This window comes from Gracilinanus agilis, chromosome 2 (genome assembly GCF_016433145.1).
Source record: "Gracilinanus agilis isolate LMUSP501 chromosome 2, AgileGrace, whole genome shotgun sequence".
Taxonomy (NCBI): Eukaryota; Metazoa; Chordata; class Mammalia; order Didelphimorphia; family Didelphidae; genus Gracilinanus; species Gracilinanus agilis.
In genome coordinates this window covers 442,148,549-442,176,152 of record NC_058131.1, presented here as the reverse complement: position 1 = coordinate 442,176,152, position 27,604 = coordinate 442,148,549, and the positions used below count along the sequence as shown (strand labels likewise).

At 36.5% G+C, this 27,604-nt stretch overlaps 1 protein-coding gene across 1 annotated transcript in view; it reads left to right on the top strand.

Annotated features, from left to right (window-relative positions):
• The window catches only part of FRMD6 (FERM domain containing 6), a 167,830-nt gene that overhangs the window by 135,421 nt on the left and 4,805 nt on the right, over positions 1 to 27,604 (top strand). The window contains exons 11-13 of the mRNA XM_044664740.1: positions 13,961 to 14,296; positions 15,068 to 15,199; positions 21,570 to 21,661. Of these exons, the coding sequence (XP_044520675.1) occupies positions 13,961 to 14,296; positions 15,068 to 15,199; positions 21,570 to 21,661 (560 nt within the window). The remainder of the gene's footprint in view (positions 1 to 13,960; positions 14,297 to 15,067; positions 15,200 to 21,569; positions 21,662 to 27,604) is intronic.

The window sequence follows — 27,604 nt, the reverse complement described above, 5'->3', positions numbered from 1 at the left end:
TACAAACCCAACAATGGTATGGCTGGATCAAAGGGCAAGCATTCTTTTATAGCCCTTTGAGCATAGTTCCAAATTGCCATCCAGAATGATTGGATCAGTTCACAACTACACCAGCAATGCATTAAAGTCCCAGTTTTGCCACATCCCCTCCAGCATTTATTACTCTCCCCTTCTTTCATTTTAGCCAATCTGCTAGGTGTGAGATGATACCTCAGAGTTGTTTTCATTTACATTTCTCTAATTATTAGAAATTTAGAACATTTTCTCATGTGTTTATTGATACTTTTGATTTCTTTATCTGAAAATTGCCTATTTATGTCTCTTGCCCATTTATCAATTGGGGAATGGCTTGATTTTTTTATACAATTGGTTTAACTCCTTGTATATTTGAGTAATTAGACCCCTGTCAGAGTTTTTTGTTATAAAGATTTTTTCCCAATTTGTTATTTCCCTTCTGATCTTGGCTGCATTGTTTTTGTTTGTACAAAAGCTTTTTAGTTTAATATACTCAAAACCATTTATTTTACATTTTGTAATTTTCTCTAACTCTTGCTTGGTTTTAAAATCTTTCCCTACCCAGAGATCTGACAAGTATACTAAATAAGTTAAGTAACTTATTTATAGTTTCCCTCTTTATATTCAAGTCATTCACCCATTCTGAATTTATCTTGGTGTAGGGTGTGAGATGTTGATCTAAACCTAATCTCTCCCATATTGTTTTCCAAATTTCCCAGCAGTTTTTGTCAAATAGTGGATTCATGTCCCAAAAGTTGGGCTCTTTGGGTTTATCATACACTGTCTTGCTGATGTCATTTACCCCAAGTCTATTCCACTGATCCTCCCTTCTGTCTCTTAGCCAGTACCATATTGTTTTGATGACTGCTGCTTTATAGTACAGTTTAATATCTGGTACTGCTAGGCTCCCTTCCTTCACATTTTTTTTTCATTATTTCCCTTGATATTCTTGATCTTTTGTTATTCCAAATGAACTTTGTTATAGTTTTTCCTAATTCAGGATAGAAGTTTTTTAGTAGTTTGATAGGTATGGCGCTAAATAGATATATTAATTTGGTTAGAATGGTCATTTTTATTAAGTTAGCTCGTCCTACCCATGAGCAATCAATGTTTTTCCAGTTGTTTAGATCTAGTTTTATTTGTTTGGAAAGTGTTTTGTAGTTGTTTTCATAGTTCCTTTGTTTGTTTTGGTAGATAGATTCCTAAGTATTTTATATTGTCTAGGGTGATTTAAAATGGTGTTTCTCTTTCTACCTCTTGCTGCTGCGATGTGTTGGAAATATATAGAAATGCTGATGATTTATGTGCATTTATTTTGTATCCTGCAACTTTACTAAAGTTGTTGATTATTTCTACAAGCTTCTTAGCTGATTCTCTAGGATTTTTTACCTGCAAAGAGTGATAGCTTAGTCTCCTCATTGCCTATTTTGATACCTTCAATTTCTTTTTCTTCTCTAATTGCTACTGCTAGAGTTTCTAGTACTGTGTTGAATAATAATAGAAGCAAGGATAATGGGCATCCTTGCTTAACTGCTGATCTTATTGGAAAGGCTTCTAATTTATCCCCATTGCATATGATGCTTGTTGATGGTTTTAGGTATATACCGTTTATTATTTTTAGGAAAGGTCCTTCTATTCCTATACTTTCCAGGGTTTTCAATAGGAATGGGTGCTGTATTTTGTCATAGGTTTTTTCAGCATCTATTGAAATAATCATGTGATTTTTGTTTGTTAGATTGTTGATATGGTCAATTATGTAGATGGTTTTCTTTATGTTGAACCATCCTTGCATTCTTGGTATAAATCCCACCTGATCATGGTGGATGATCCTCTTGATTACTTGCTGGAGACTCTTTGCTAGTATCCTATTTAAGATTTTTGCATCTACATTCATTAGGGAGATTGGTCTGTAGTTTTCTTTCTCTGTTTTTGATCTACCTGGCTTTGGAATCAGTACCATATTTGTGTCATAAAAGGAATTTGGTAGGGCTCCTTCTTTGCTTATTATATCAAATAATTTGTATAGTATTGGGATTAGTTGCTCTTTGAATGTCTGATAGAATTCAGTTGTGAATCCATCATGCCCTAGCAATTTTTTCTTTGGGAGTTCTTTGATGGCTTGTTCAATTTCTATTTCTGATATGGGATTATTTAGATATTCTATTTCTTCTGCTGTTAATCTAGGCAACTTTTATTTTTGAAAATATTCATCCATATCTCTTAGATTGTTATATTTATTGCCATATAATTGGGCAAAATAGTTTTTAATGATTGCCTTAATTTCCCCTTCATTAGAGGTGAGATCTCCCTTTTCATTTTTGATGCTGTAAATTTGGTTTTCTTCTTTCCTTTTTTTTATTAGATTGACCAGTACTTTGTCTATTTTATCTGTTTTTTCAAAATACCAGCTTCTAGTCTTATTTATTAATTCAATAGTTCTTTTACTTTTGATTTTATTAATTTCTCCCTTAATTTTTAGTATTTCTAATTTAGTTTTCATCTGGGGGTTTTAATTTGCTCTCTGTCTAATTTTTTAAGTTGCATGCCCAATTCATTAATCTCCGCCCTCCCTAATTTCTTAATATATGCACTCAAGGATATAAATTTCCCACTGAGGACTGCCTTGGCTGCATCCCACAGAGTTTGGTAGGATGTCTCATCATTGTCATTCTCTTCAGTGAAATTGTTAATTGTTTCTATGATTTCTTCTTTGACTAGCCAGTTTTGGAGAATCATGTTATTTAATTTCCAATTAGTTTTTGATTTGCCTGTCCAGGTGCCCTTACTAATTATTATTTTTATTGCATTATGATCTGAGAAAGTTACATTTATTATTTCTTCTCTTTTGCATTTGTGTGCAATGTTTCTATGCTGTATTACATGGTCAATCTTTGTAAATGTACCATGTGCAGCTGAAAAGATGGTGTATTCCTTTTTGTCCCTATTTATTTTTCTCCACACTTCTATTAAATCTAATTTTTCTAGGACTTCAATCACCTCTCTTACCTCTTTCTTATTTATTTTTTGGTTTGATTTATCTAGATCTGAAAGAGGAATATTTAGATCTCCCACTATTTTGGTTTTACTATCTATTTCCTTCTTGAGCTCTGCCAGTTTCTCCTTTAGGAATTTGGATGCTATGCCACTTGGTACATACATATTGAGCAATGTTATTTCCTCATTGTTTATACTGCCTTTAATCAGGATGTAATGACCTTCCCTGTCTTTTTTAATCATATCTATTTTTACTTTGACTTTGTCAGAAATCATAATTGCCACTCCTGCCTTCTTTTTCTCATTTGACGCCCAAAAGATTTTACTCAAGCCATTGACCTTAAACTTGTGTATGTAGACAACATATGGTAGGATTTTGGTTTCTAATCCACTCTGCTATTTGCTTCCGTTTTATGAGCGAGTTCATCCCATTCACATTCAGAGTTATAATTATCAGTTGTGTATTCGTCAACATTTTGGTATCCTCTCCTCTTTCTACCCCTTCTTCTTAAACCCTTCTTAAACCCTTTTTTTCCTTTTAAAGCAGTGGTTTGCTTTAAGCCAGTAACCCTTGTCCCCTCCCTTGATTAACTTCCCTTTCTACCCTCTCCCTTATTATTACCCTCTTTTTATTTTTAAGGCCTAATTAATTCCTTCCTCCTTCTCCCTTCCCTTTTTTGACCTCCCCAAACCCCTGCTCCCCTTGGATTATCCCTTCTGACTTTCTCAGTAGGGTTAGATAGCGTTTTATATCCCAATGGGTAATATAGCTACTCTTCCCTCTCAGAGTTAATTACATTGAGAGTAAGGTTTAAATATTACCTCTTAATGCTCTCTTCCTCTCCTTCTTATAATAGTATTCATCCCTTCCCATTCCCATGCCCTCTTCGTGTGTGATAGGTTATCCTATTTTTCTCATTCATTCAAGTTTTTCTTGGTGTCCTCTACTATTCACCCCCCTTTTCCCACCCACCATATCATCTTAGACCATTTAGTATTCCAACATCTCCTTATGTATAATTCTTCTGATTACTATAATAGTGAATAATATAATAGTGAATAAAGTTCACTACACAGAATTATACATAACATTTCTCCACATAGGAATACAAATAATTAGATCTTATTGAAGCCCTTAAAGAGACAAATTGAAAAAAATACGAGTTTTCTTTCTTTCCCCTGTTTCTTATTTACCTTTTTATGTTTCTCTTCATTTTTGTGGTTGGATATCAAACTTTCCATTTAGTCCTGGTCTTTTCTGTGCAAATACTTGGAAATCTTCTATCTTGCTGAATGCCCAAACTTTCCCCTGGAAGTATATAGTTAGTTTTGATGGGTAGGTGATCTGTGGTTGTAGACCCAGTTCTCTTGCCTTTCTGAATATCATATTCCAAGCTTTTCCATCTTTTAGTGTGGAGGCTTCTAGATCCTATGTGATCCTGATTGGTGCTCCTTGATATTTGAATTGTCTCTTTCTGGCTTCTTGTAAGATTTTTCCTTTTACTTGGAAGCTCTTGAATTTGGCTATTATATTCCTGGGGCTTGTCTTTTCTGGGTTCTAGTGTAGAGGGTGATCTATGGATCCTTTCAATGTCTATATTGCCGCTTGTTGTAGAACTGCAGGGCAGTTTTGCTGAATAATTTCTTTTAGTATGGAGTCCAAATTTCTATTAATTTCTGCTTTTTCAGGAAGACCAATGATTCTCAAATTGTCTCTTCTAGATCTGTTTTCTTGATCTGTCAATTTCTCATTGAGATATTTCATGTTTCCTTCTTTTTTATCAGTCTTTTGACTTTGTTTTATTTTTTCTTGCTGTCTTGAGAGATCATTAGCTTCTAATTGCTCAATTCTAGCCTTTAGGGACTGGTTTTCGGTTATAATCTTTTGGTTTTCCTTTTCAATCTGGTCATTTCTGGTCTTCAGTTGACTTGCCTCACTTTCCAATTGTGAAATTCTGCCTTTTTAAACTGTTATTTTCTTGCCAGATCTCTTCCATCTTTCTTATCGTCTCAGATTTGAACTCTTCTATAGCTTGTGACCAGTTTTCATTATTTTGGGAAGGTTTGGATGTGATTACTTGTTTGTTCTCCTCTGCTGTTTGCTCTGCTGTCTGGACTTTCTCTGTGTAAAAGTTGTCCAGTGTTACAGATTTCTTCTTGATGATCTTTCTCTTTTGGGGTTTTTGTCTCTGGCTTGCCATTGTTAGCCCTGCACCTTCTCAGGTTTTTCCTGACACCCAGGGTCTGTTTGCACTCTCTAGGCTCCTGAAGTCTCAGATCTAGTTGTTCTCAGGGTCCAGCCTCCTGGTTGTCCCCTTGTTTGTTCCTCTTTCTGAGGCTCCTTTAAGAGTTTCAGGGAGCTGTTTCCACAGTCGTGCACCCCTCTGTACTGGGTCCTCACTCAAGGTCCACTCCTGTGCTCAGGATCCAAGTCCACTCCTGCTCTCAGGATCCGTGGACTCAAGAGCCTGCACTTGAGCCTGTGCTCAGGGTCTGTGTTCAGAGTCCATGTGTTCTTTAGCCTCTTGGGGTCTTAAGTTTTGCTGCTCTCAGGAACAGGCCCTGGTGACCCCAGGTAGCTGCCAAGGACTTAATGGGTGCCCCAAGCTTGCTTTAGCTTTTGTGCACTGGCTTTGACACCGTAGGTGGGGTGGGGTGGGAGAGGGGGTTGCTCAGCTTGCGTTTTAGTGAGAGCTTTTTCATCCCTTTATGGCATGGAAATGCCCCAATTCCACATACCTTTAATGCTGCACCCTGTTGTGGAGTCCCTTCATTCCTCTCGATTTGGTTTTATGTCTTCTTGAGGAGTCCTATATGTTTCGGTTAGGAGAGGTTAAGCAGCTTCTTTTTACTCAGCCACCATCTTAACCAGGAAGTCCACCCTTTTCCAGCATCTAACTCTTAAAGAATTTTTATGGAGACAAAGAGCAAAGTACAGACACAGAAGGGGACAGTGAAAGCAAAGGAAACACAAACAAAGTCCAAAAGAAAAATATGGATTGGACACAGGTTCAAGAAGAATTCAATAAGGACTTCAAAAGCCAATTAAAAGAGACAAAGGAAAAGTGGAAAAGAGAAATGAAAAGGATGCAAAAAGAAATGGGCCAGTTGAAAAAGGAGAACCAAAAACTGACATAGGAAAATCAGATCTTAAAAATCAGAATTGACCACCTAGAAACTAATGATTTCATGAGAAATCAAGAAACAGTAAAGCAGAATCAAAGGAGTGAGAAAGCAGAGGAAAACATGAAATATCTTATTGAAAAAACAACTAACATAGAAAATAGATCTAGAAGATACAATTTGAGAATTATTAGACTGCCTGAAAGTCGTGATAAAAAAAAACCTTGAACATAATTATCTTTGATAATTTCTTGTAATATGATGCCCAGAGATGCTTGAGCGAGAAAATAAAATTGACATTGAAATGAAATAATTCACAGATCACCTCTAGAAAGAAATCCTCAAATGACAACTTCCAGGAATATAATAGCTAAATTTGAGAGCCACCAAGCCAAGGGAAAAATATTTCAAGCATCCAGAAAGAAATAATTCAAATACTATGGAACTACAATCAGCATCACACAGGACTTAGAGGATTCCAAATTCAGGGATCAAAAGGTGATTTGGGTTTACAACCCATTGTTGCCTATCCAACAAAACTGAGTATATTATTTAAGGGGGGGAAATGGTCATTTAATGAGATAGAAGATTTCCAAGCATTCCTGAAGAATAAACCAGACCTAAACAAAAAATTTGAAATCCAAACACGAGTCACAAGAGAAGCCCAAAAAAATAAATAAAGAGAAAATTTAAGGGACTCATTAAGGTCAAAACGTTTATATGTCATCATAGAAAGAAGATTTCTGTAATTCTCAAAAATTATCCTTAGTAGTAAGAAGATAGAAGGAATTTACTCAGAAAAAGGGTGGAAAAGTAAGCTGATGATGATAATATGATGTATATGTAAGTATGATGTTATAGAACAATATGTATGTATGATATAATACCTATGCATATGAATGATATGTAAAAAAGAATTAAGGACTGAAAGAGAGGGTAGCACTGAGAGAAAAGAGAAGGGAGAGATAGAATGGGGTAAATTATATAACATAAATAGGCATGAAAAATCATTATAGAGAGGGGAGGATAAGGGTGGTGACAGACAGTGCTTAAACTTTAGTCTCATCATAACTGGCTCAGAAAGGGTACAAGTATACTCAGTGAGGTATAGAATTCTATCATGCCCTACTCAGTGGGATACAGAATTCTATCTTACCCCACAGAGAAGTAGAGGGGGCTAGGGAATAAGACAAGAGAAGAGGGAGACAATTGGAGGGACGGGGAAGTGGGGAGGGTGACAAAAAGGAAAATATTGGTGAAGTGGATAATATGATGGAGGGCAATACACAGTTAGTAATTGTAACACTGAATGTGAATGGGATGAGCTCACCCATAAAACAGAAATGGATAGCAGAGTGGATTAAAAACCAGAATCCTACTATATGTTGTTTACAAGAAACACATTTGAGGAAGCTGACACACACAGATTCAAGGTAAGAGGTTGGAGCAGAATTTACTATGTGTCATATAAAGTAAAAAAAAGCAGGAGTAGTAATCATGATACAAGGCAAAGCTAAGGTAGAAATTGATCTGATTAAAAGAGATAAGGAAGGAAATTACATTTTGCTAAAGGGTACTATAAACAATGAAGTAATATCATTAGTAAACATTTATGTACCATCTAGATTTCTAAACGAAAAATTAAAGGAGCTCCAGGAGGAAATAAATAAGAACAAAGGAAGGGAAATGAATGAAATTCCAGAAAAATTAGAATTAGTAGATATCTGGAGAAAACTGAACAGGGATAAAAAGGAATATACCTTCTTCTCAGTAGTAAATGGCACATATTCAAAGATTGACCATGTACTAGGGCATAGAAATATTGCAAACAAATGCAAAAAAGCAGAAATAAAAAAATGCAACTTCTTCAGATCATAATGTGATAAAAATCATACTTTAAATTTGCCATGGAAAGGCAAATTTAAAATTAATTGGAAATTAATTCTTCAAAACTGTTTGGTCAAAAAAGGAATCATTGAAACAATTATGGACTTCATTAAAGAGAATGACAATGAGGAGACATCATTTCAAAACCTATGGGTTTTGATACAGCCAAAGCAGTACTCAGGGGAAAATTTATGTCTCTGACTGCCTATAGCAACAAAATCAAGAGGGAGATCAATGAATTGGGCGTGCAACTTAAAAAAGCAGAAAAAGAACAAATTTAAAACAAATTTAAAATTCCAAGATAAAAACTAAATTGGAAATCCTAAAAATTAAAGGGGAAATTAATAAATTTGAAAGTAAAAGAACTATTGAACTAATAAATAAGACTAGGAGCTGGTACTTTGAAAAAAATAAAGTCCTGGTTAATCTAATTTTAAAAAAGAAAGAAGAGAATCAAATTAACAGTATCAAAGACGAAAAGAGTGATCTCACCTCTAACAAAGATGAAATAAAGGTAATTATTAAGAAATATTTTGCCCAATTATATGGCAATAAATATGACAATCTAGGTGAAATGGGTGAATATTTACAAAAATATAAATTGCCTAGATTAACAAAAGCTGAAATAGAATACTTAAATAATCCCATCTCAGAAAAAGAAATTGCACAAGCCATCAGGGAATGAATAAAGCAAAGGCTTTAGTCACAAAGCCTCTCAAGAGGAGAGTCCCTTCAGTAAAAATCCAGGAAGTCAGTCTTTTTCACTCACCAAGTGGTAGTTCAAAAGGAGAGATTTAAGAACAGTCTTACCAAGTCCAGGGTCTCAGGTTCAGTAAGCAGAGTCTCCAACTTGAACTCCAACTCTGAAGAATGAAGAACTCCCCCACAGGAAGTTGTAACTCCCTTTTAAAGGTACTTCTTTTGCATCACTTCCTGTGCATTCCTTCTATTTTATGTGTACCAATCACAACAAAGGCTTAACTTAGGACTGCCTAGGGGGCAGTCAGTAAATTCTGATTTGTTACCCACTCTTGCACACATGAGTCACAGACTTCCCCTACCTGAAGTTTAAGTGGTGATGTTTACACTTTTGGTGATTTAATCTAAAAATAGGCAGAGTAGGATTACTCTGATCTTCACATAGGTAATGTACTGCTCTTCCATAGAGTGGGCCATGCTTGCAATTCTATTTCCTGTTTGGAAGAGTAACCTTCCTTCCCCTTCCGGTAGGGGTAAAAAACGCCAGGGAGCAGTTTGCTTCCCCTGCCACAAGGACAAGGTAAAATCCCTTTAGGAGGTTAATTATCACCTAAGGGAAAACACCCGGACTTCCAAGGCAAGCAGCAAGCAAGCACTCAGCTGTTGGCAATGTAAGGGAAAGAGGGATTTATATTTCCCAAGCTTCCAGAGAGTGGCTCCAATCAGCAGCAGCAGCAGTAGCAGCAGCAAGAGCAGCAAAAGCAGCAAAAGCAATGACTCCAAAAGGACCATCCATGCAGGATCAGCAGGAGCAGGCGGAGCAGGCAACTGACCCAGGGAGTTAGCAGTAGGAGGCAGGATTGGCAGCAACAGGCTTAAGCTCCAAAGAGAGTCCCAGGGTGAGGGGCATGGTGGGGGGAGGAATGTAGGGAAGCCATGGCAGGAGAAATTTGATTTCTTTTCAAATTAATCTACTCAGAGAGAATTAAGGGTTCTGAACCCCACTTCCAGTCACCATAAATGTAGGATTTAAATTAATGTCAAATACTTCAAGTATTATTTTTATAAAGTTTATTATCTGACAAAATAGTTTTTCTACTTGCTCAAAATGCCCGCTCTGCCAAAGCCTGACAGAAAAGAAAAAGAGAGCCAAGCCTCCGCCCAATTTATATCCATAGAGGTATGGAGAAATGAAGGAGAGAGAATAATTCAATATTTGAAAAATGTTGGAAAGTTTTTACATGTAATTGGTGGGAAGGTTAAATTTTAAAAAGACAGAAGATGATTAAAGTGATGATCATCATACATTCCTTGAAGAAATGCTTGGATTTCTAGAATTTGGCAAGATTCCTTTTTCATCTGTTTTTCCAAATAGTTTATATAGCATTGAAATTAATTGTTCTTTAAATGCTTGGTAGAATTCACTCGTGAATACTTCTGGCCATGGGGATTTTTTCATTGTTCTTTGATGGATTGTTCAATTTTTTTCCAAGATGGGATTAAGTATTCTATACCTTCCTCTTTTAATCTTAGCAATTTATATTTTCTTGGTTCTTTTTATTAATCAAATTAACCAATAGTTTGTTTTATTGTGGTTTTATCAGTTTAATTTCTTTCAATTTTATTCATCTCTTTCATTTTCCAGGATTTCCAATCTGATGTTTAATTGGAGATTTTTCATTTCTTCTCTTCCTAGTTTTTTTAGTTGCATATCTAATTCATTTTCCCGCTCTTTCTCTGTTTTATTGATGTAAGCATTTAGAGATATAAATTTTCCCCTAAGTACTGCCCTGGCTGCATCCCACAAATTTTGCTGTTATTTCATTGTCATTCTGGGTAATGAAATTATTGGTTGTTTCTATGATTTGTTCTTTAGCACACCAATTCTTTAGGATTATATTATTTAGTTTCCAATTAACTTTTTTTTTAAACCCTTAACTTCTGTGTATTTGACTTATAGGTGGAAGAGTGGTAAGGGTAGGCAATGGGGGTCAAGTGACTTGCCCACGGTCACACAGCTGGGAAGTGTCTGAGACCGGATTTGAACCTAGGACCTCCCGTCTCTAGGCCTGGCTCTCAATCCACTGAGCTACCCAGCTGCCCCTCCAATTAACTTTTAATCTATCTTTCCATAGCCCTTTATTGAATTTAATTTTTATATCATTCTTATCTGAAAGGAAAGGAATGCATTTAATATTTTTACTTTTCTTTATTTGGCTGTAAGGTTTTTCTGCCTTAATTCATGTTCATTTGTTTTTTTTTAACCCTTATCTTCCATTTTGAATTGAATACTACAGATTGGTTCCAAGGCAAAAGAATGGTAAGAGCTAGGCAATGGGGATTAAGTGACTTGCCCAGGGTCATAAAACTAGGAAATGTTTGAGGGCAAATTTAAAGTAGGATCTCCCATCTCTAGGCCTAGTTCTCAATGCACTGAACTACCCAGCTGCCCTTACATGGTCAATTTTTGTGTAGGTGCTATGTACCACTGAGAAGAAGGTATATTCCTTTCAATTTCCATTCATTTTTCTCCAGAAATCATATCTGAGTTTTCTAAAATTCTTAACATCATAACAGCATCTTTCTTATTTTTTTAGTTAGATTTATCTGGTTTTAAGAATGGAAAATTGAAGTCTCCCATTAGTATAGTTTTACTGTATCTTTCTGTATCTTGTTTAACTTTTCCTATAAGAATTTGGATGCCATACCATTTGATGCATATTTTGGCATTTCTTAATTGGCTTGTACCTTTTATCAAGGTGTGGTTTCCTTCCTTGTTTCTTGATTAGATCTATTTTTGCTTTTGCTTTTTCTGAAGTCATTATTGTTACCACTGCCTTTTTTCACTTCAGCAGAAGCATAATAGATTGCACTCCAATCTCTTATCTCTCCTCTGTGTATCTCTGTGCTTCAAATATATTTCTTGTAAACAATTTATTATAGGATTCTGTTTTTTAATCCATTCTGCTATCTGTTTCCATTTTATAGGTGAGCTCATCTTGTTCACATTCAAAATTATAATTACTTATTGTGTATATCAGTCTTTTCCCCTTTCACCTTTCTGTCTCTCCCTTCACCTTTTCCTTTCTCATAAGTGTTTTGCTTCCAAACATGGCCTCTCCCAATCCACCCTCCCTTCTACCAGTTCCCCACCTTTCTCTCATTCTCCACCCCCACTTTCCTGTGAGGTGTGATTTCTAATCCCAAGTCAATTATTCCATCTTTGAGCCAATTCTGATGAGAATAAGGTTCAAGTGTTATCCACCACTCTCCCAACCCTACCATTTTCCATTCCACTATAAATAAGGTTTGTGTTTCAACTTCTCTCTTCTCCCACTGCATCCTCACCTCTTAATTCTGTTGTGGTTTTTTTTGGGGGGGGAGGGGTTCATTTCATCTTATTCAGTTCACTTTCATTCCCTCTGTTTGGGTATATTCCTTTTAACTAGCCTAATAGTGATAAAGTTCTTGAGTTACAAGTATCATCTTCCTATATAAGAAATATTAATGCAAATGTTGATTTAATTTTATTGAATCTTTTCCATTTTCTCTTTATCATTTACCTTTTTATTCTTCTCTGAAGACCTTATCTCTTAAATATTATTGAATAAATGAGAATATTCTCTATAAGAATCAGCATATTAATTTTGTATGATTATTTTTTTCCTCTGGTACAAAAGTCTATTTCAAAAGTAGATTCCATTAAATATATGTACTTCATTACTTCCTAGATATATACTTTCCTCAGTGTGGGTGCTCCCTTTAAACATTCTTCCTAAAAATCTAGTTTGTACAGTTTATAAAGCAAACACTTTTCTACCTTATAAACCCTTCAAAGGTAAAATTTCAGTTCCTATTCCATTCAGTGTAATTCATTGCCTGCCTACTCTGTATCAGGCAAAGAGCTAGGCACTGAAGATACAAAGAAAATGGCTTGTTAGCCTTAAGGGACTTAACTTCTGCTAGAGAGAAATAGCATGTGAATAGATAAATAAATACCAAATAAATATAATATCATTCTGGAGATTGGGGTAAAACAATTACAAGCCTAAAATTTTTAATTAAATATATCTTGTGTTTTCTTTCTTTTTGTTTACACTCTCAACGTTTGCTTTAACATTTCTCCTCTCCCTCACTTCTCCTTGGTCCATTATAATTTTCAGGGAATCTGTTGTTTGGGGAGGTTTTGTATCTCTTAATCCTATTTAGTTCATAGTTCTTATTTATTTTTGCACATCTTTCCTCTAGCACTTCTTTTTATTTAGAAAATCATTTTTAACTTTTAAAACCCTTATTTCTTCTGGGATTCTAGTTGAACTTGTGTCCACAATTTAACATTTTGGAGTTATCTTCTTCTCCTGGGCTTGTGTTTTGAGCATTCCTGTCAACATAACTCTTTATGGTACAGTTTGTTAATATTTATTCAGTTTTCCCATCTTACTTCCTAAATTGGAACTTTGTCTTACTCTCTACTCACTTCTTGAGGGAATATCTAGTTCCTACTTGAATATATTTTATATCCTCTAGAGCCCTGCTGATGTTTTCTTGATATTGATTTCTGGGTCTTCAGGGATCTTAGTGGCGGCTCATACCACTAATATACCCAAAACTGTTTGATCAAGAATGAAGGTATGATTGCTGCCCTCCTGATCTGATCTTTGCATCTTTGCAACACAATTCAAGACTTGGCCCTGGTTGGAGATCCAGCAGCCCTCAGCCACTGTTACTTGTTGTGCAGGTTCAGAGAGGGAAAACTTCAAGTTCCTTCTTGGTCCAAGCTCCAAGCCCTACAGGCTTCAGATTCAGAGACTGAATCTGAGACCTTTCTCCAAAGTCAAAGTACTAAGCTTCAGGCCAACAAAACTCCTTGCTCTGTTCTACCATCTAAAGGCATGAGTCTCCTTAATCTGACCTGGATCTGTGATCTAGCTCTCAGACATCAGAGCTGCCTGTTGGCACCTGTTCCTGGCCCCTTCACTGTGTCAAGCACCTCTGAACTAGACCGTTAGCCTCTATTTTACCTAGTATGCTACCCCAGGCTCTCATTCATTGTGCTTTTCCTATAAGATTCCACTTAGCTATGCATAATCCCCAGTATTTGCAGACCTCTTTTTGTGCCAACTTGACATCCAAGTTATCACAGATTCTGTTACTGAGGTCTTGTAATATTTGTATTATTACACAGATTCCTTTTTGTGTTTTAATTAAGGATAATGACCATGATATCTCACTTTCTTTATAGAAAAGAAGCAGTATAGAGAGTCATACATCAGTGACAACCTAGACCTTGACATGGATCACTTGGAAAAAAGATCCCAGGCGAGCGGGAGCAGTACAGGCAGTATGAAGCACAAGCGCTTCTCTCGACATTCCACTACCAGCCATAGCAGCTCCCAAACATCAGGCATTGAAACTGACACCAGATTAAGGGACACAGTTCCAGAAGACATCTTCTTAGGCAGTACTATCTACCACAGACTAAAAACTTGCAGCTCCATGACCAGCCATGACAGCTCCCACACCTCTGGAGTGGAAAGTGGTGGGAAGGACAGGCTGGAGGATGACTCACAAGATGATGGTAATTTAATGGAGCTAACTAGTATTATTTCATTATCTTTCTATTTTATCTTTCCTAATTTTGCTCTGTAATTGGTATTATCTAGTAGATGTTTGTGCACCTGCCAAATAAACTATCACAGTATCTCTCCCTCCCTACAACCCATGACTATAAGCAGACCTTTCTAGTGTGTTTTTAATATTTGGAGCATTCCAATTAGGAATAAAAATAGTGATTAATAATTTTACATTTGAGTAGGACTTTATAATTTACAAAGCATACACATCTAAGCATAATACTTAGATACTATTGACCTTCATAATAGCCTCTTACAATTCAGAAAATATTTTTCTAGAAAAGATAATCCTCACAACAATTCTGTCATAGGTAGGGCAAATTATATTAATCCCATTTTGCATTGTGAAGAAATTAAGGAAGGTAATTAGGTAAGTAGTTGTAGTAGACTTAGGAGCTGAGCAGGTTGTTCCCTTAGTTAGACAAGTTATCTAAAACTTTTGTGCCCCTATTTATATTTCAGTCAAATGAATTTGATTATTGATATTCTTCTTTGAGAAGGAATTAATGTTTGAATAAATCATATTTTTTCTAAAATATAGTGTGCGGAAACGAATGTATACAAATGGGAGCAGCTATAATAACTTAAATCCTGCTAAGAATCAAATTGAAAAATTTCCTTTTAACTATGGTCATATGATTTTTCTCAAAATATGTATTATCCTGCACTAACAGCCATGCTATATAAGTAAATATTATTTTCCTCTTCTGCATCAGAAATAGAAATGCTGGTTGATGACCCCAGAGACCTAGAGCAAATAAATGAAGAGACTATAGAGGTCAGCCCAGACATGTGTGTCTACATCACTGAGGACATGCTAATGTCACAGAAGCTTAATGGATATTCAGGTAACTGTTATGGGGAAATTCTTCCTGATGTTCTCAACTAAAGCAGTGATTACTCTGCACACAAAAGTGAATGTCCAACAAATAGAAAATAGTATAAACAAGGGTAGTTTTTTAACTCCGCATATGCTTCTAAGCAGTCACAGCTAGAACATGAGGCCCTAAGGCAGTGCTGGCAATGTATTGGCTCACATGCCAAGCCAGTACAGAGGCAGCTGCTCTGTTCCCCCTCTTCCCAGTGCCCAAGGACATTTTTTCTCATGCCCTTCCTCTCTGACCAGCCACCCAAAGTAAGCACTTCCTCTGCTGTCTGGGGTAATGCAGGGAGCTCAAAGGCAGCTTGAAGTTGCTGTTTCGGCATGCAAACTTGAAAACCTTCACCAATGCTGCCCTAAGGTATAAAGTACACAATCAACTCTTCTACCTTCAAAATTATTGGTGAGACCAGAGCCAAAGAGAAAATGTGACATTCAAACCCTAGTGTAAAGAGAAGCATAAAAGAGTAAACATGAAAAAGAAATCATCAGACTCAATAGTTAAACAGTTTGCATTCCTGTATATGAAGACAATGTATGTAATTCCTAAAAATATGATCATTATTAAGGCAGTTAAAAGCCTAAATTTATAGACAGAGAACAAAGATGTAAGTCAATTATGTTGGGATTATCTAAAAAAAAAAAAAAGGAAGAGGTGAAAGAGAGGAATGCACTGGAAGGATGAGAAAAAAGAGAGAATAGGGGGCAGCTGGGTAGCTCAGTGGATTGAGAGCCAGGTCTAGAGATGGGAAGTCCTAGGTTCAAATCTGGCCTCAGACACTTACCAGCTGTGTGATCCTGGGCAAGTCGCTTAACCCCCATTGCCTAGTCCTTTACCACTCTTTTGCCAATACTATGTATTGGTTCCAAGACAGAAGGTAAGGGTGAGAGAGAGACAGAGAGACAGAGAGAGACAGAGAGAGAGAATAAATATAAGAAAATAAGGTGGAGGGAAATACACAGTAATAACTGTGAATTTAAATTGAATGAGCTCACCCATAAAACAGAAGTAGGTAGCAGAATGGAAACAGAATATGTTGCTTACAACATATTGCAAACAATAGAAACAATATGTTGCCTAAAAGAGACACTTGAAATAGAAAGACACACTATTAAAATAAGGAGATGGAACAGAATCTAAAGGTAAGGATAGCCAATCATGATCTTGGATAAAGCAAAAGCAAAAATAGACTGAATTAAAAGAGATAACCAGTGAACAAGGAAGAGAATATGGAGGGAGAAGAGAGCCAAGTACAGAACCTTCATTTTAAAGGTCAGAGAAATAAAAGAACTATTAGAATTTAGTGTCACTGCAATCAAAGGAAAAGGCATGCCAAAGAGAAAGTGGTCCATAAATTTTACATGTCACTTAGAGGTTAGGGAGGAGAATAAAGAAAGAGAAAATGCCATTAGATTTGGTATTAAGATCACACGATGATCTGGGAGAGGACTGTTTCAGTCAAATGGTGGGGAAAGAAGCCAGATTAAGTACAAAATATTTTTTTCTAAGTATTTGACAACAAAGAGTAGGGGAGAAAGAGGATAACAGTTTGAGAGGGAGAGATAAAAGTAATGATATGTATGTATTTTGGATAAGCATTACTATACATGTAGTTGGAGAAGGAAATGGCAAACCACTCCAGTATCTTTGCCAAGAAAAATTCAAAATAGGGTCATGAAGTGTTGGACGTGACTGAAATGGCTGAACGATAACAACATCTTTACATAGAGAAATTAGTAGAGAAGGAAAAATTGAATAAGTTTTGTAAAATTTGTAGTTTGGTCTTGACCACAATAGTTGTGTAAGGATTTATTTGTTAAATTTGGTATTTCAATTTCCCACTTTGGAGAAGAATCTGCAAGCAGAACAAGTCTCTAGGGACTAATTGCACAGAGCTTTAGGAAATGAAAACTCCTGTGTCTCAAAAAGATAGCATAGCTTTACCAGCCATGAGAGAGATAGTATGGCTTCGACAAAAGGACAGAATACAGAATCCTAAGAAAACTTGAAAGATTTTGGAATAGAGAATGCAGCTAGGCATAGCAGGGTCAATGAGGTTGCTGAGCAACCCAGGAAAAAGGCAAGAAAGGGAGACCGCAATTCTGTTTTATTGCCTCTACCAGTCAACTAAGCCTGCCTGCCAAGGAAGACAGGAAACAACTATTGTGCTCCATTAGACTGTAAACAGCTGCTGCTTGCTTTTTTTTTTAAACCTTTACTTTCCACCTTAGAATCAATACTATGTCTTAGTTCTAAGGCAAAGATCAATAAGAGCTAGGCAGTGAGGGTTGTGACTTGCCCAGGATCACACAGCTAGCTTTGAACTCAGGACCTCTAAGCCAAGCTCTCAATCCACTGAGCCACCTACATACCCCCAGATTATAATCTTTGGGTCAGGGGCTAAATTTTTTTGTCTCTGTTTCTCCAGCACTTAGCACTTTTCTGCCTGGCTCATAATAAGCACTTAATAATTTTTTTAAACAAAAACATTGAGTTTATTAAATTCACCAGTCATCTTGCTTGGGCCTTTCCCCTACAAGAATGCTTCTTCCTCAACTTCTTTCCAGCTTTCCTTTACTCATTGCTCCTTAACGCCATGAAAGGATTCCACTTTGAGATTGAACCCTTCAGGAAGATAACCCACCTGAACTCATCCCTCAATAATTCACACTTTGTCATCTTATTATAACCTCCCCATTCCAATGATTCTGAACCCTTACAGCTCCTTCCTTATCCCTGAAACTATCTACCCCTTCCCTCTATGTTCTCTGGAATACCTATTCCCATGAATCCTTTTGTGACTTTTGAGAAAGACATCTATAATTGATGCTTCCACTTCCTCTTTCTTCTTAACTAATCTACTGTCTCCTCATTCAACTGAAACAGTTCACTCCAAAATTACCAGCAGACTTTGATGCTTTGAATCACTCTTCTCTTTAATACTCTCTCCTTTCTAGATTTTCAAGCTACTTTCCTTGTTTTACTGCTACTTGTGACTATTCCTCTACAGTGCTCTATTCTAGGCCATCTTCTCTTCTCCCTCAGTATCATTTTTCTTGGCAATCTTAGCTCCCAAAATTCTATTGACATTTCTATGCTGAGGATTCTTTAGATTTACTTATCAAATCTAAATCTCTCCATTCTCATATCTCCAATCTCCCTATTGAACTGGATGTCCCCTAAAGATCTTCAATTCGGTATGTCCAAAACTGAACTCTTCAACTTTCTCCAAAAACCTATTCTTTTCAACTTCACTATTGATGATGTCACCAAGATCCTCCTAATCACTCAGGCTCACAACCTGCATATCAACCTCAATTCATCACTCTCTTACCTCCTCTAGCCAATCTTTACCTAGTCCTCTCCTCACATAGTACTATCACCTCAATATCTGGATTTATTGCATTAACATTCTCGTAGATTTCCCTGATTCTAGTATCTTCCAGTAGCATCTTCCCTTCATCTGGCAAAGTAATCCCTAAAGCAGAAATCTGACCATATCCCCCTATTCTGTTACCTCTAGTTTAAAATATAAATTCCTCTGCTTGTCTTATAGCCCTTTGTAATCTGGCCCCTTCCTAGCTTTCCAACTTTTTAACCTTAACTTCCAAATACTCTGTAACCCAGTGATGCTTCTTATTCCTAACATAAGTCCATCTTCTTACTCCATGCATTTTCACTGGTTGTACCATGCCTTCAATTCCCTGTTTATCTCTATTTGGTTTCCTTCATGTCTCAGCTAAAATTCCACCTTCTGTAGAAGTCTTTCCTTATCCTCCTTAATACTAGAACCTCCTATCTAAGTTTGGTATGCATATATTTCATACATCAGTGTTTATGTGTTGTCCTGCCATTGGACTATACATTTCTTTTTTTTTAATATTTTATGTTTTTAGAAAAATTTTCCATGGTTACATGATTGTTTTTACTTTCCCCTTCACCCCCCCCATATACAATGCACATTTCCACTGGTTTTAACATGTGTGATCAATCAAGACTTATTTACATATTATTGATAGTTGCATTGGTGAGGTCGTTTAGTGTCTTCATCACCAACCATGCCCACATCAACCCATGTGTTCAAGCGGTTGTTTTTCTTGTGTTTCCACTCCTGCAGTTCTTCCTCTGAATGTGGGTAGTGTTCTTTTCCATAAATCCCTCAGAATTGTCTTGGATCATTGCATTGCTGCCAGTACAGAAGTCCATTACATTCGATTTTACCACAGTATATCAGTCTCTGTATACAATGTTCTTCTGGTTCTGCTCCTTTCATTCTGCATCAATTCCTTGGAGATCTTTCCAGTTCACATGGAATTCCTCCAGTTTATTATTCCTTTGAGCACAATAGTATTCCATTATCAACATATACCACAATTTGTTCAGCCATTCCCCAATTGAAAGGGCATCCCTTCTTTTTCCAATTTTTTGCCACCACAAAAAGCACAGCTATAAATATTTTCGTACAAGTTTGTTTATCTATGATCTCTTTGGGGTACAAATCCAGCAATGCTATGGCTGAATCGAAGGGCATGCGGACTATACATTTCTTAAGCAAAGGGAGCTTTCATTGCCTTTCTTGATATGTCCAACACTTGTTATGGTGCCTGGCATATAGTAAACACACTGTCAACAAGGCAGGTTGAAATAGTTTATACTTCTCACCCAAGAAAAGAGAGAGAAGTTAAAGAAAGAAAGGCAGTGGTTAAAGGAGAGGCCCTGCCTTGAGTCAGAACCAAATAGTAAAGACATTTGTGGTAGGAAATATATCAATTACTTCTACTGATGTCTGTGGAGAGGAGTTTCTCTTTTGCTTTTCTTTTATTGATATCTTTTATTTCTACACCAGTCATTTCAATCCCTGCCCTGCCTTGCTAGTCAACTCTTTTTTGTAACAGAGGAAAACATTTAAGCAAACCCAATTAGTGGAGTAACTTAGTCTGATAGTATATAAAACCAATCAGTGGAGTAACCTAGTCTGAGAGCATATATATATATATATATATACCTCATTCTTGGCAGGGGGAAGGGGGAAAGGAGGGAAAAGGTTGGGGTGTTCAGAGAAGACTAGCACCTTTTTTTGTGAGGGCTTGCCCAGCCTTTTTCTTCCTCCACTTTGGTGTTTTCCTCTCACTCACCTGAGGCTCCAAAGAGCTGTAGTAATGACTGCACCCCAGTAAAACCATATTGGCAGATGGGCTAAATCAGGCCTGAAGCAATGCTTTGGAGTACTTAGAACTTAGTCATCAAAGACACCAAAGTCATCTACTTCATTTCTTACCATTGCCAGGCAGCTTGACTTTTGTCTTGCCATTAAGCTTTGATGACTGGAAGAGAGAGTAAGACTAATGACTTTGTGCAGCTGCCTCACTGAAACTCAGTTTATAAGCAAGACTTTAGTAATGGTTATCTTCATAAACAAAGAATGAATAACAATATGCCTCATTCTGTATATATACTGCCCCTCTCACCTGTTTTTCTGTTATTATAGTGAATTTGTATATTGTTCTCCTCTTCCGTTTACTTCTCTATGCAAGTTTTCCATATTGATCTGAATATCTTAAATTATTCATTGCATTCATATACCACAATTTATTCATCCATTCCTTAATCAAGAAATAGATACCTTACATTTTTTATGAATTTTTTTTAAACCCTTGTACTTCGGTGTATTGTCTCATAGGTAGAAGATTGGTAAGGGTGGGCAATGGGGGTCAAGTGACTTGCCCAGGGTCACACAGCTGGGAAGTGGCTGAGGCCGGGTTTGAACCCAGGACCTCCTGTCTCTAGGCCTGACTCTCACTCCACTGAGCTACCCAGCTGCCCTTTTTATGAATTTTTATAGCACTGCTTCAAAATTTTTCAGTGAATATTTTACTTTGTTCCCCTTCTCCTGATTTTGAAAAGTCCAGACACTGCTATCCCTGCAGCTATGACTTGGGAAATTATGAATACACTTGTCAGAACAATCCCACTGACAAAAAACTAGCAGAGGAACACACTAGTAACAACAACAACAACAACAACAAAAATGAATCTATTAAAGTAATAGTTTTGAGTTTTTGAGGCCTTATTGATTTTTTGTTATTAATTTTGCAATAAGTATCCTCAGTATAGAGAGAATTGTTAACTGATAGTTCTAATTCTAAACCTTTCCCTCTTACCACTCCACAAATTCTCTTAGCCTTACTTCACCTCACCCTAAAGTTTGTGATTATTTTTTGTCTCATAAAATATGTTACCTATTTTGAAGGTTTGTCCTTCTTGGATAGTAATTTCAAGGAAAATGCCTGTTGAATAAGTTGAAAAACATCATTTTTATTTTTAATTTCTCCTTCAGGACTAATTGTAAAGGAAATCAGTTCTTCCACATCTAGCTCTTCAGAAACAGTGATCAAACTACATGGCCAAAGCACTGATTCTCTCCCACAGGTATGTTATCAATTAGTAAATTACAAAGTAGGCCCTGAAAATATAACAAGAAGAAATTACCCAAAGAAATTGGTTTTATACACACTTTCTAGTTTTCTTCTTGGAATGGTTTCACCCTATTTTTTCTTTTTTTTTAAATTGAAACAGGGGGCAACTGGGTAGCTCAGTGGATTGAGAGCCAGGCCTAGAGACAGGAGGTCCTAGGTTCAAATCTGGCCTCAGACACTTCCCAGATGTGTGACCCTGGGCAAGTCACTTGACCCCCATTGCCTAGCCCTTACCACTCTTCTGCCTTTGAGCCAATACACAGTATTGACTCCAAGACAGAAGGTATGGGTTTAAAAAAATTTTTTTTGAAACACTTATTTTGTACTCATATTGCCCATATCAAAGAGAAGAAGCCTATGGCCTGAGATCCTGAACTTATATCTGGTTTCTATGTCAGTATTATAGGTAATAAAATGAAATATATCTGGGACCTACCTAAAGTTCCTTAAAGACAGAGGTTTCATAAATCAGAATGTTAAAAGAAGTTTATTATTCATTTGGTTGTTAATGATACATCCCAGAGAATTATTTCCCCTGAAAGTTTTTCTGGTTAGTTTGGAAGAACTGTGAATATTAACTTACCAGGTAGTCAGAATTTCAAAAGATAACAAGTGATAGTCTGAATTCACAATTCTTTTTTTTTTCACTCCTTTTTCTTCAAACCAATTAATTGGCAATACTAATTTTTTTAAATTATTTTACTTTTCAATAATGTCCTTGTAGAATTACTTAGTTTTCCCTTAGTTTTAAAGGAAAACATCTATTTTAATTTGCTTCTTAAATGTGACTCTTAATTGAACTTTTTCAATGGGTCAGTGACCCTTAGTAGAAAAGGGTTCCTTGTAAGGGGGGAAAAGGGTTTTTTGCACATATTAAAAGGTGGTCACCAGGGGAAATTTCCCCAATTAAGGAATAACCTCAAGTCAAAATTGACTTTTATAGGAATTTATTTACAATTGAGAAGAGGTAGAAGAAATAAGGAAATAAGAATCGAATACAATAGGTAAATTACTATGATCCTCTAATTAATCCAGGTAGATCTAATTAACCCTCAGCCGAGAGTCAGAGGCCCAGAGGTGAATGAAGCAAAGCTTCATTCATAGAGTCTCTATTAAAGGGAAGTTCCTTAAGAGAAGTTCAGGAAGATTTAGTCTTTAAACTCACCACGTGGACTTCTAAAGAAGATATTGAAAGCAATCTCACCAAGGTCTTAGCGTTCCAGCCAGCACTCCTCCACGGACCAGAAGAGCTAGAAGACTGAGCCCAGCTGACTGAGGAGCTCTTTTTAAAGCTCTCACTTATGCGTCATTTCCTGTGCCTCCCTCCTAGTTTGCGTGTCCAATCACAACAGATGCTTCTCTTAGGACTGCCTAGGGGGCAGTCAGTTGATTCTTTTCATCACCCACTCTAGCACATGTGGGTTACAGACCTCCCAAAATTGGAGATGTTCTCACCTTTGGTGATTAAATCTAAAGATGGGCAATGTAGACTTAATCTAATTGTCACACCCTGCCTAAAGAAACAATACTAACTTAACTCAAAGAGAAGTGAGAAAGAATTAAAGAATGAAAAAAGCATTCATTAAGCACTTAAAAAAAGATGGTGAATAGAGCTATAGGGAAGTAGATTATTTAATCATGGTCCTAGAACTGCAACTGGGTGGGAAGGGAACAAGCCCTAGTGAGAAGATGGTGAGGTGCTGTTGGAGAACTTGGGAGGAATGTTAGAAATAAAATTAATATAGAGTGATAAAATTAAAAATATCATGGTTTCAAAGGATTTATTGAAAGTCATTTAGAAAAATGAAGCCTGTTAGGTTAATTTAAAAGGACTCGCCATTTACCTGCTCCTCCTCCACGATCACAAAAAAGAAAGCAAGCCAGTCCCGGCCCTTCCTATTTAACCTTCTTTTTACATTATTAGGTAATTGCCTACGTCATTTACCTAAGCCAGGAATCATGAGAAATGTAGTTTCAAGTCCCCTAAATGTCCACAGGAAGTTTAGATCAGGGATCTCAAAATTAGTTCCAAGACCCCAAAATTTCCAATATCACAGGAAATAGAAGTAGGAAATAAAATGAAATGTATCTGGGGCCTGCCTGAAGTACACTCAAGACAGAGGTTCCAGAAATGAGTGTTAGAAGAAGTTTATTATTCATTTTATGTTACAATTATCTAGTACTTTTAAGGTTTGCAGAGTGGTTTCTTTGTGACTATCCTATGTGGTAAATATAGTACAAGTATCATTCTCTTCATTTTGGAAAAGAGATTAAGTGACTTATCTAGGAAAACACATCTAATAAATGTCAGAACTAGGATTCAGGCCCAGGCTTTTCCTGATTACAAGTCCACCAATCTTGCCATAGTGTTCTACCTCTTATGGTTTGATTTGTTAATGATAATACAGTGGAGTACAAATATATGCACATTTAACTATAGTTAATATATGCTCTACTGGAAAAAAAGAAAGAAATAACAATTTAAATAATGTCTATCATTTTAACCCTGAACTTATGCCCTAGAGTTAATATAAGTTGGAAAAACTAACTATAAAATCACACTTGGATGTGAATGCATTTTTAGGAGTATTTTTCCCTCTAATAACCAGTTTTTTTGCACATTAAAACTTTACCTGTTCCTATTTTCTTCTAAAAGTTTTGATTCCCACCTGTCTCCATTTCAGTAGCTTAGCTGGATACCAAGAAAACTATGTTATAGTTAATTATTTACATAGCAACAATTTCAAATTCATCTGTTCCCTAATATAGCATGCCTTCCTTTAAAGGAGTGGAGCTTAACCTTTTTGTATATATTGGACCCCTTTAGCAGTCTGGGGAAGCTTCCTTTTCAGAGTAATGTTTTAAAATGCATTTAAAACCTATGTAAAAATACAGAAGATCATAAAGGAAATTAATTATACTGAAGATAATAATTATCAAAATATTGTTAAATAAGTTATGTAAGAATTTAAATTTAGGTTTTATGCCAAATATGAAGAATTCTAAAGTAGTATACCAAAGAAGGAATCACTCCACTCACCACCTCAAGCTGACGCAGGATCCAGGGAAAGAGTCTCTTCCTCCAGTCCAGCTCATCAACATGGAGAGCCCCTGAATGCTCAAGCTGGCCTTTTTAAAGCAGTTTTCTTCATGTCACTTCCTGTCCCTTCTTCCACTTTATGGGAGCCAATTGCAATCTTTTCATTTGCTTAGCACTGCCCAGGGGTTGGGCAGTGGCCTCTGGAGTTGTCACCCACCCTAGCAAGTGACTTGTGAACTCTCATACTTTGTGACTGGTAAGATACTAAGTAGGGGTACTTAAGTTTTTGATTGATTAACTTAAAAGTGCTGATTGATAGACAAAGAAAGTTTGATTCACTCTTCACAATTCTCCCTGTGATTCTTTGGGAGACTAGTCTTCCCTGTGAATCATTTAACATAACCAGTTTATACTTCTAAAGATCTTCTAGCTAAAGGTGTGTTACGAGTAAATAAATTTGGATAGGAGTTTTATAAATGGACAAAGAGCAGTTTGGTACACAACCAACACTTATTTATTCTCAGGAGAGGTTAGGGTAGGAAATAGGAGGAAGGAAACTGAGATTATAGCTCTTAAATCTTATACTAAATCCAAACCCTAATCTAAAAAAGTCTAAGAATCGTAAAACTAACTGCCTTCTTGGGCAGGATCTTCTTGCCTGGCAAAGCAGACCTAACTTATCTACTATGTCTAACTAGGATTATAATTGCTAACTATTTACCTATGCTAAATCAATGAGCTTTAATCCTCCTTAAAGATGTTCTTCTCCCTCAATGGTGAATGGTGAAACCGTCTGTACCAGGGACACAGACACAGATCCTCCTCTCTCAAAGTGCTGAGGAGAAAAGCCCTCAGAGTGAGAGTTTTCACCCTCAAAGGGCTAAGGAGAAAAAGCCCTCAGATACAGACTCCTTCTCAAATCAGTATCTAACACCAAACTCTCAAAGGTTAACTGTCAGATCTTCTTGACAGAGAGAGACTGACACAGAACCCCTCAGAACTCCTGCTCCCTCAGAAGCCAGAGAAAAATGGAGCCCTCTCTTAACTGACTCTTAAAGAGACAGAGGGCAAGATCTCTCTGTTACTTCTCCTTGAAGAGACAGAGTGAGATTAAGAAACTCCTTATAACAGGTGCATACAATATTGCACTTCTTAAAAGGAAACTACAGTAGTTAGAAATAAGAGGAAAATAGAAGAGAGAGAGTGCAAAACCAATGTTTTGTTTTTCTTTTTTATGATTTTGATTTTCTTTTGACAATTAACTCATAGAAGGAAAAAAATTAAATTTGGGGAGAAAGAGAAAAATTAAAATCAAAATATCAAAATCTAATTATGTATATAAAAATTTCTGAGTAAACAAGAATAAATATAGATTTATTTTAACAGGTCCTTGTATTAAGGCCCAATTAAAGTGATTTTTGTCCCACAAGTCTGTAGGACAAATGCAGTAATATAGCACTTACCCATTGGCAGCCAGGACTACAGAAAGTTGCCATACAATACGAGAGAAGAAAAAAAGACTAGATTTTGGTGCAAAAGGGAAGTATGTTATTCCCTGATCTGATTTTACCCTCACTCTCAGGGGATAGGGGAGCTAAAATGGCAGCCAAACTAAGGTACTTGTCAGAATGTGGCATGGGGAAGGCCTGTGTCTGAAGTATATCAAAAAACCGCTACCTCGAACATCAGATCCTCTGTCTTGGCACAGATCTCATTAATCTCACAAGGATGGTTGGTCTCTTTGATTTTGTGCACTGTACTATGGCTCTTGTACAGGCCCTCCTCCTGGAATCAGACGCAATTATTAATCAAAGTCCCATAATATTTATCAATGAATGGCAGGTTCCTATAGTCTAAAGCTTTTGGGTATGCATTGGTATTAGAGCAAATGGATATTTTAAACTTATTCTATTGCAAAAATCAAAAAATAATAATATTGATTATATGTACTTCAAGTACAAAAATAAGAAAGGAGAAAAATCAAATATTCTATTGAAAATAAAAAGAAAAGCAATAATAAAAAATTCAGGAATTCAATGAGTCAGCCAAAATAATGTCCAAATTGTCTATGGACTTTTAAAATGGTAAATGGTCCAGTCATAGGAGGGGTAAAAATAAAAAACGATTGTATTACAGAGGCTTCTTCACTACTGGGAGGGGGACTGCTGGGGGCAGTGTATGACAAAGTCATATGTTGATCCTGAAATCTGCAGAGCAGGCCACAGGGAGGATGGATGCACCCACTCAGACTCTCCTGTGTGACCCCTCTAACACACTCTATTATTGAAATTATTGTAATCAATATCTCTACTCAGCCCCAGGGAAATACAGAAGAATAGTAAAGGCTGTTACTAGAGCCTTTTCAGACCCCCTACAGACTCCTAGGAAAGTCCCACCTTTACATGTAATAACACAGAAATTCCCCTAAAGTCACCCCATAACAAACCAGCAATTAGTGAGTTAATGTTTAAGATTTTAAACTCCAACAAAACTGTACCTGGATTTTTTACTCCCATGTATATAGGCATGTAGGCTAGGACTGCTTCTAAGCTCCCCCTGATCCAGAATGTTAACTTAGAAGGACAATGAATGAAAAATGGAGAAGTTGCCTTTAAAGAATAATACATCCCTGAACTGTTCTCTCCACCCCTAGCCCTGGAGACATGTCAAACATATCTTTGAAAAATGTTGAAAGTTACTGGAGAATGAAAAGTTGTTAGTAACAAAGTTAATGTATGACTTAATCCATTATCTACAAGAAAAAAAATGTATGTTGAATATGAAAATCCTTACCAACCAGTATGTAATCTTGAAAAAGGGGTATAAAAAATAAAGATAGCCCAATGCTGATCAGAA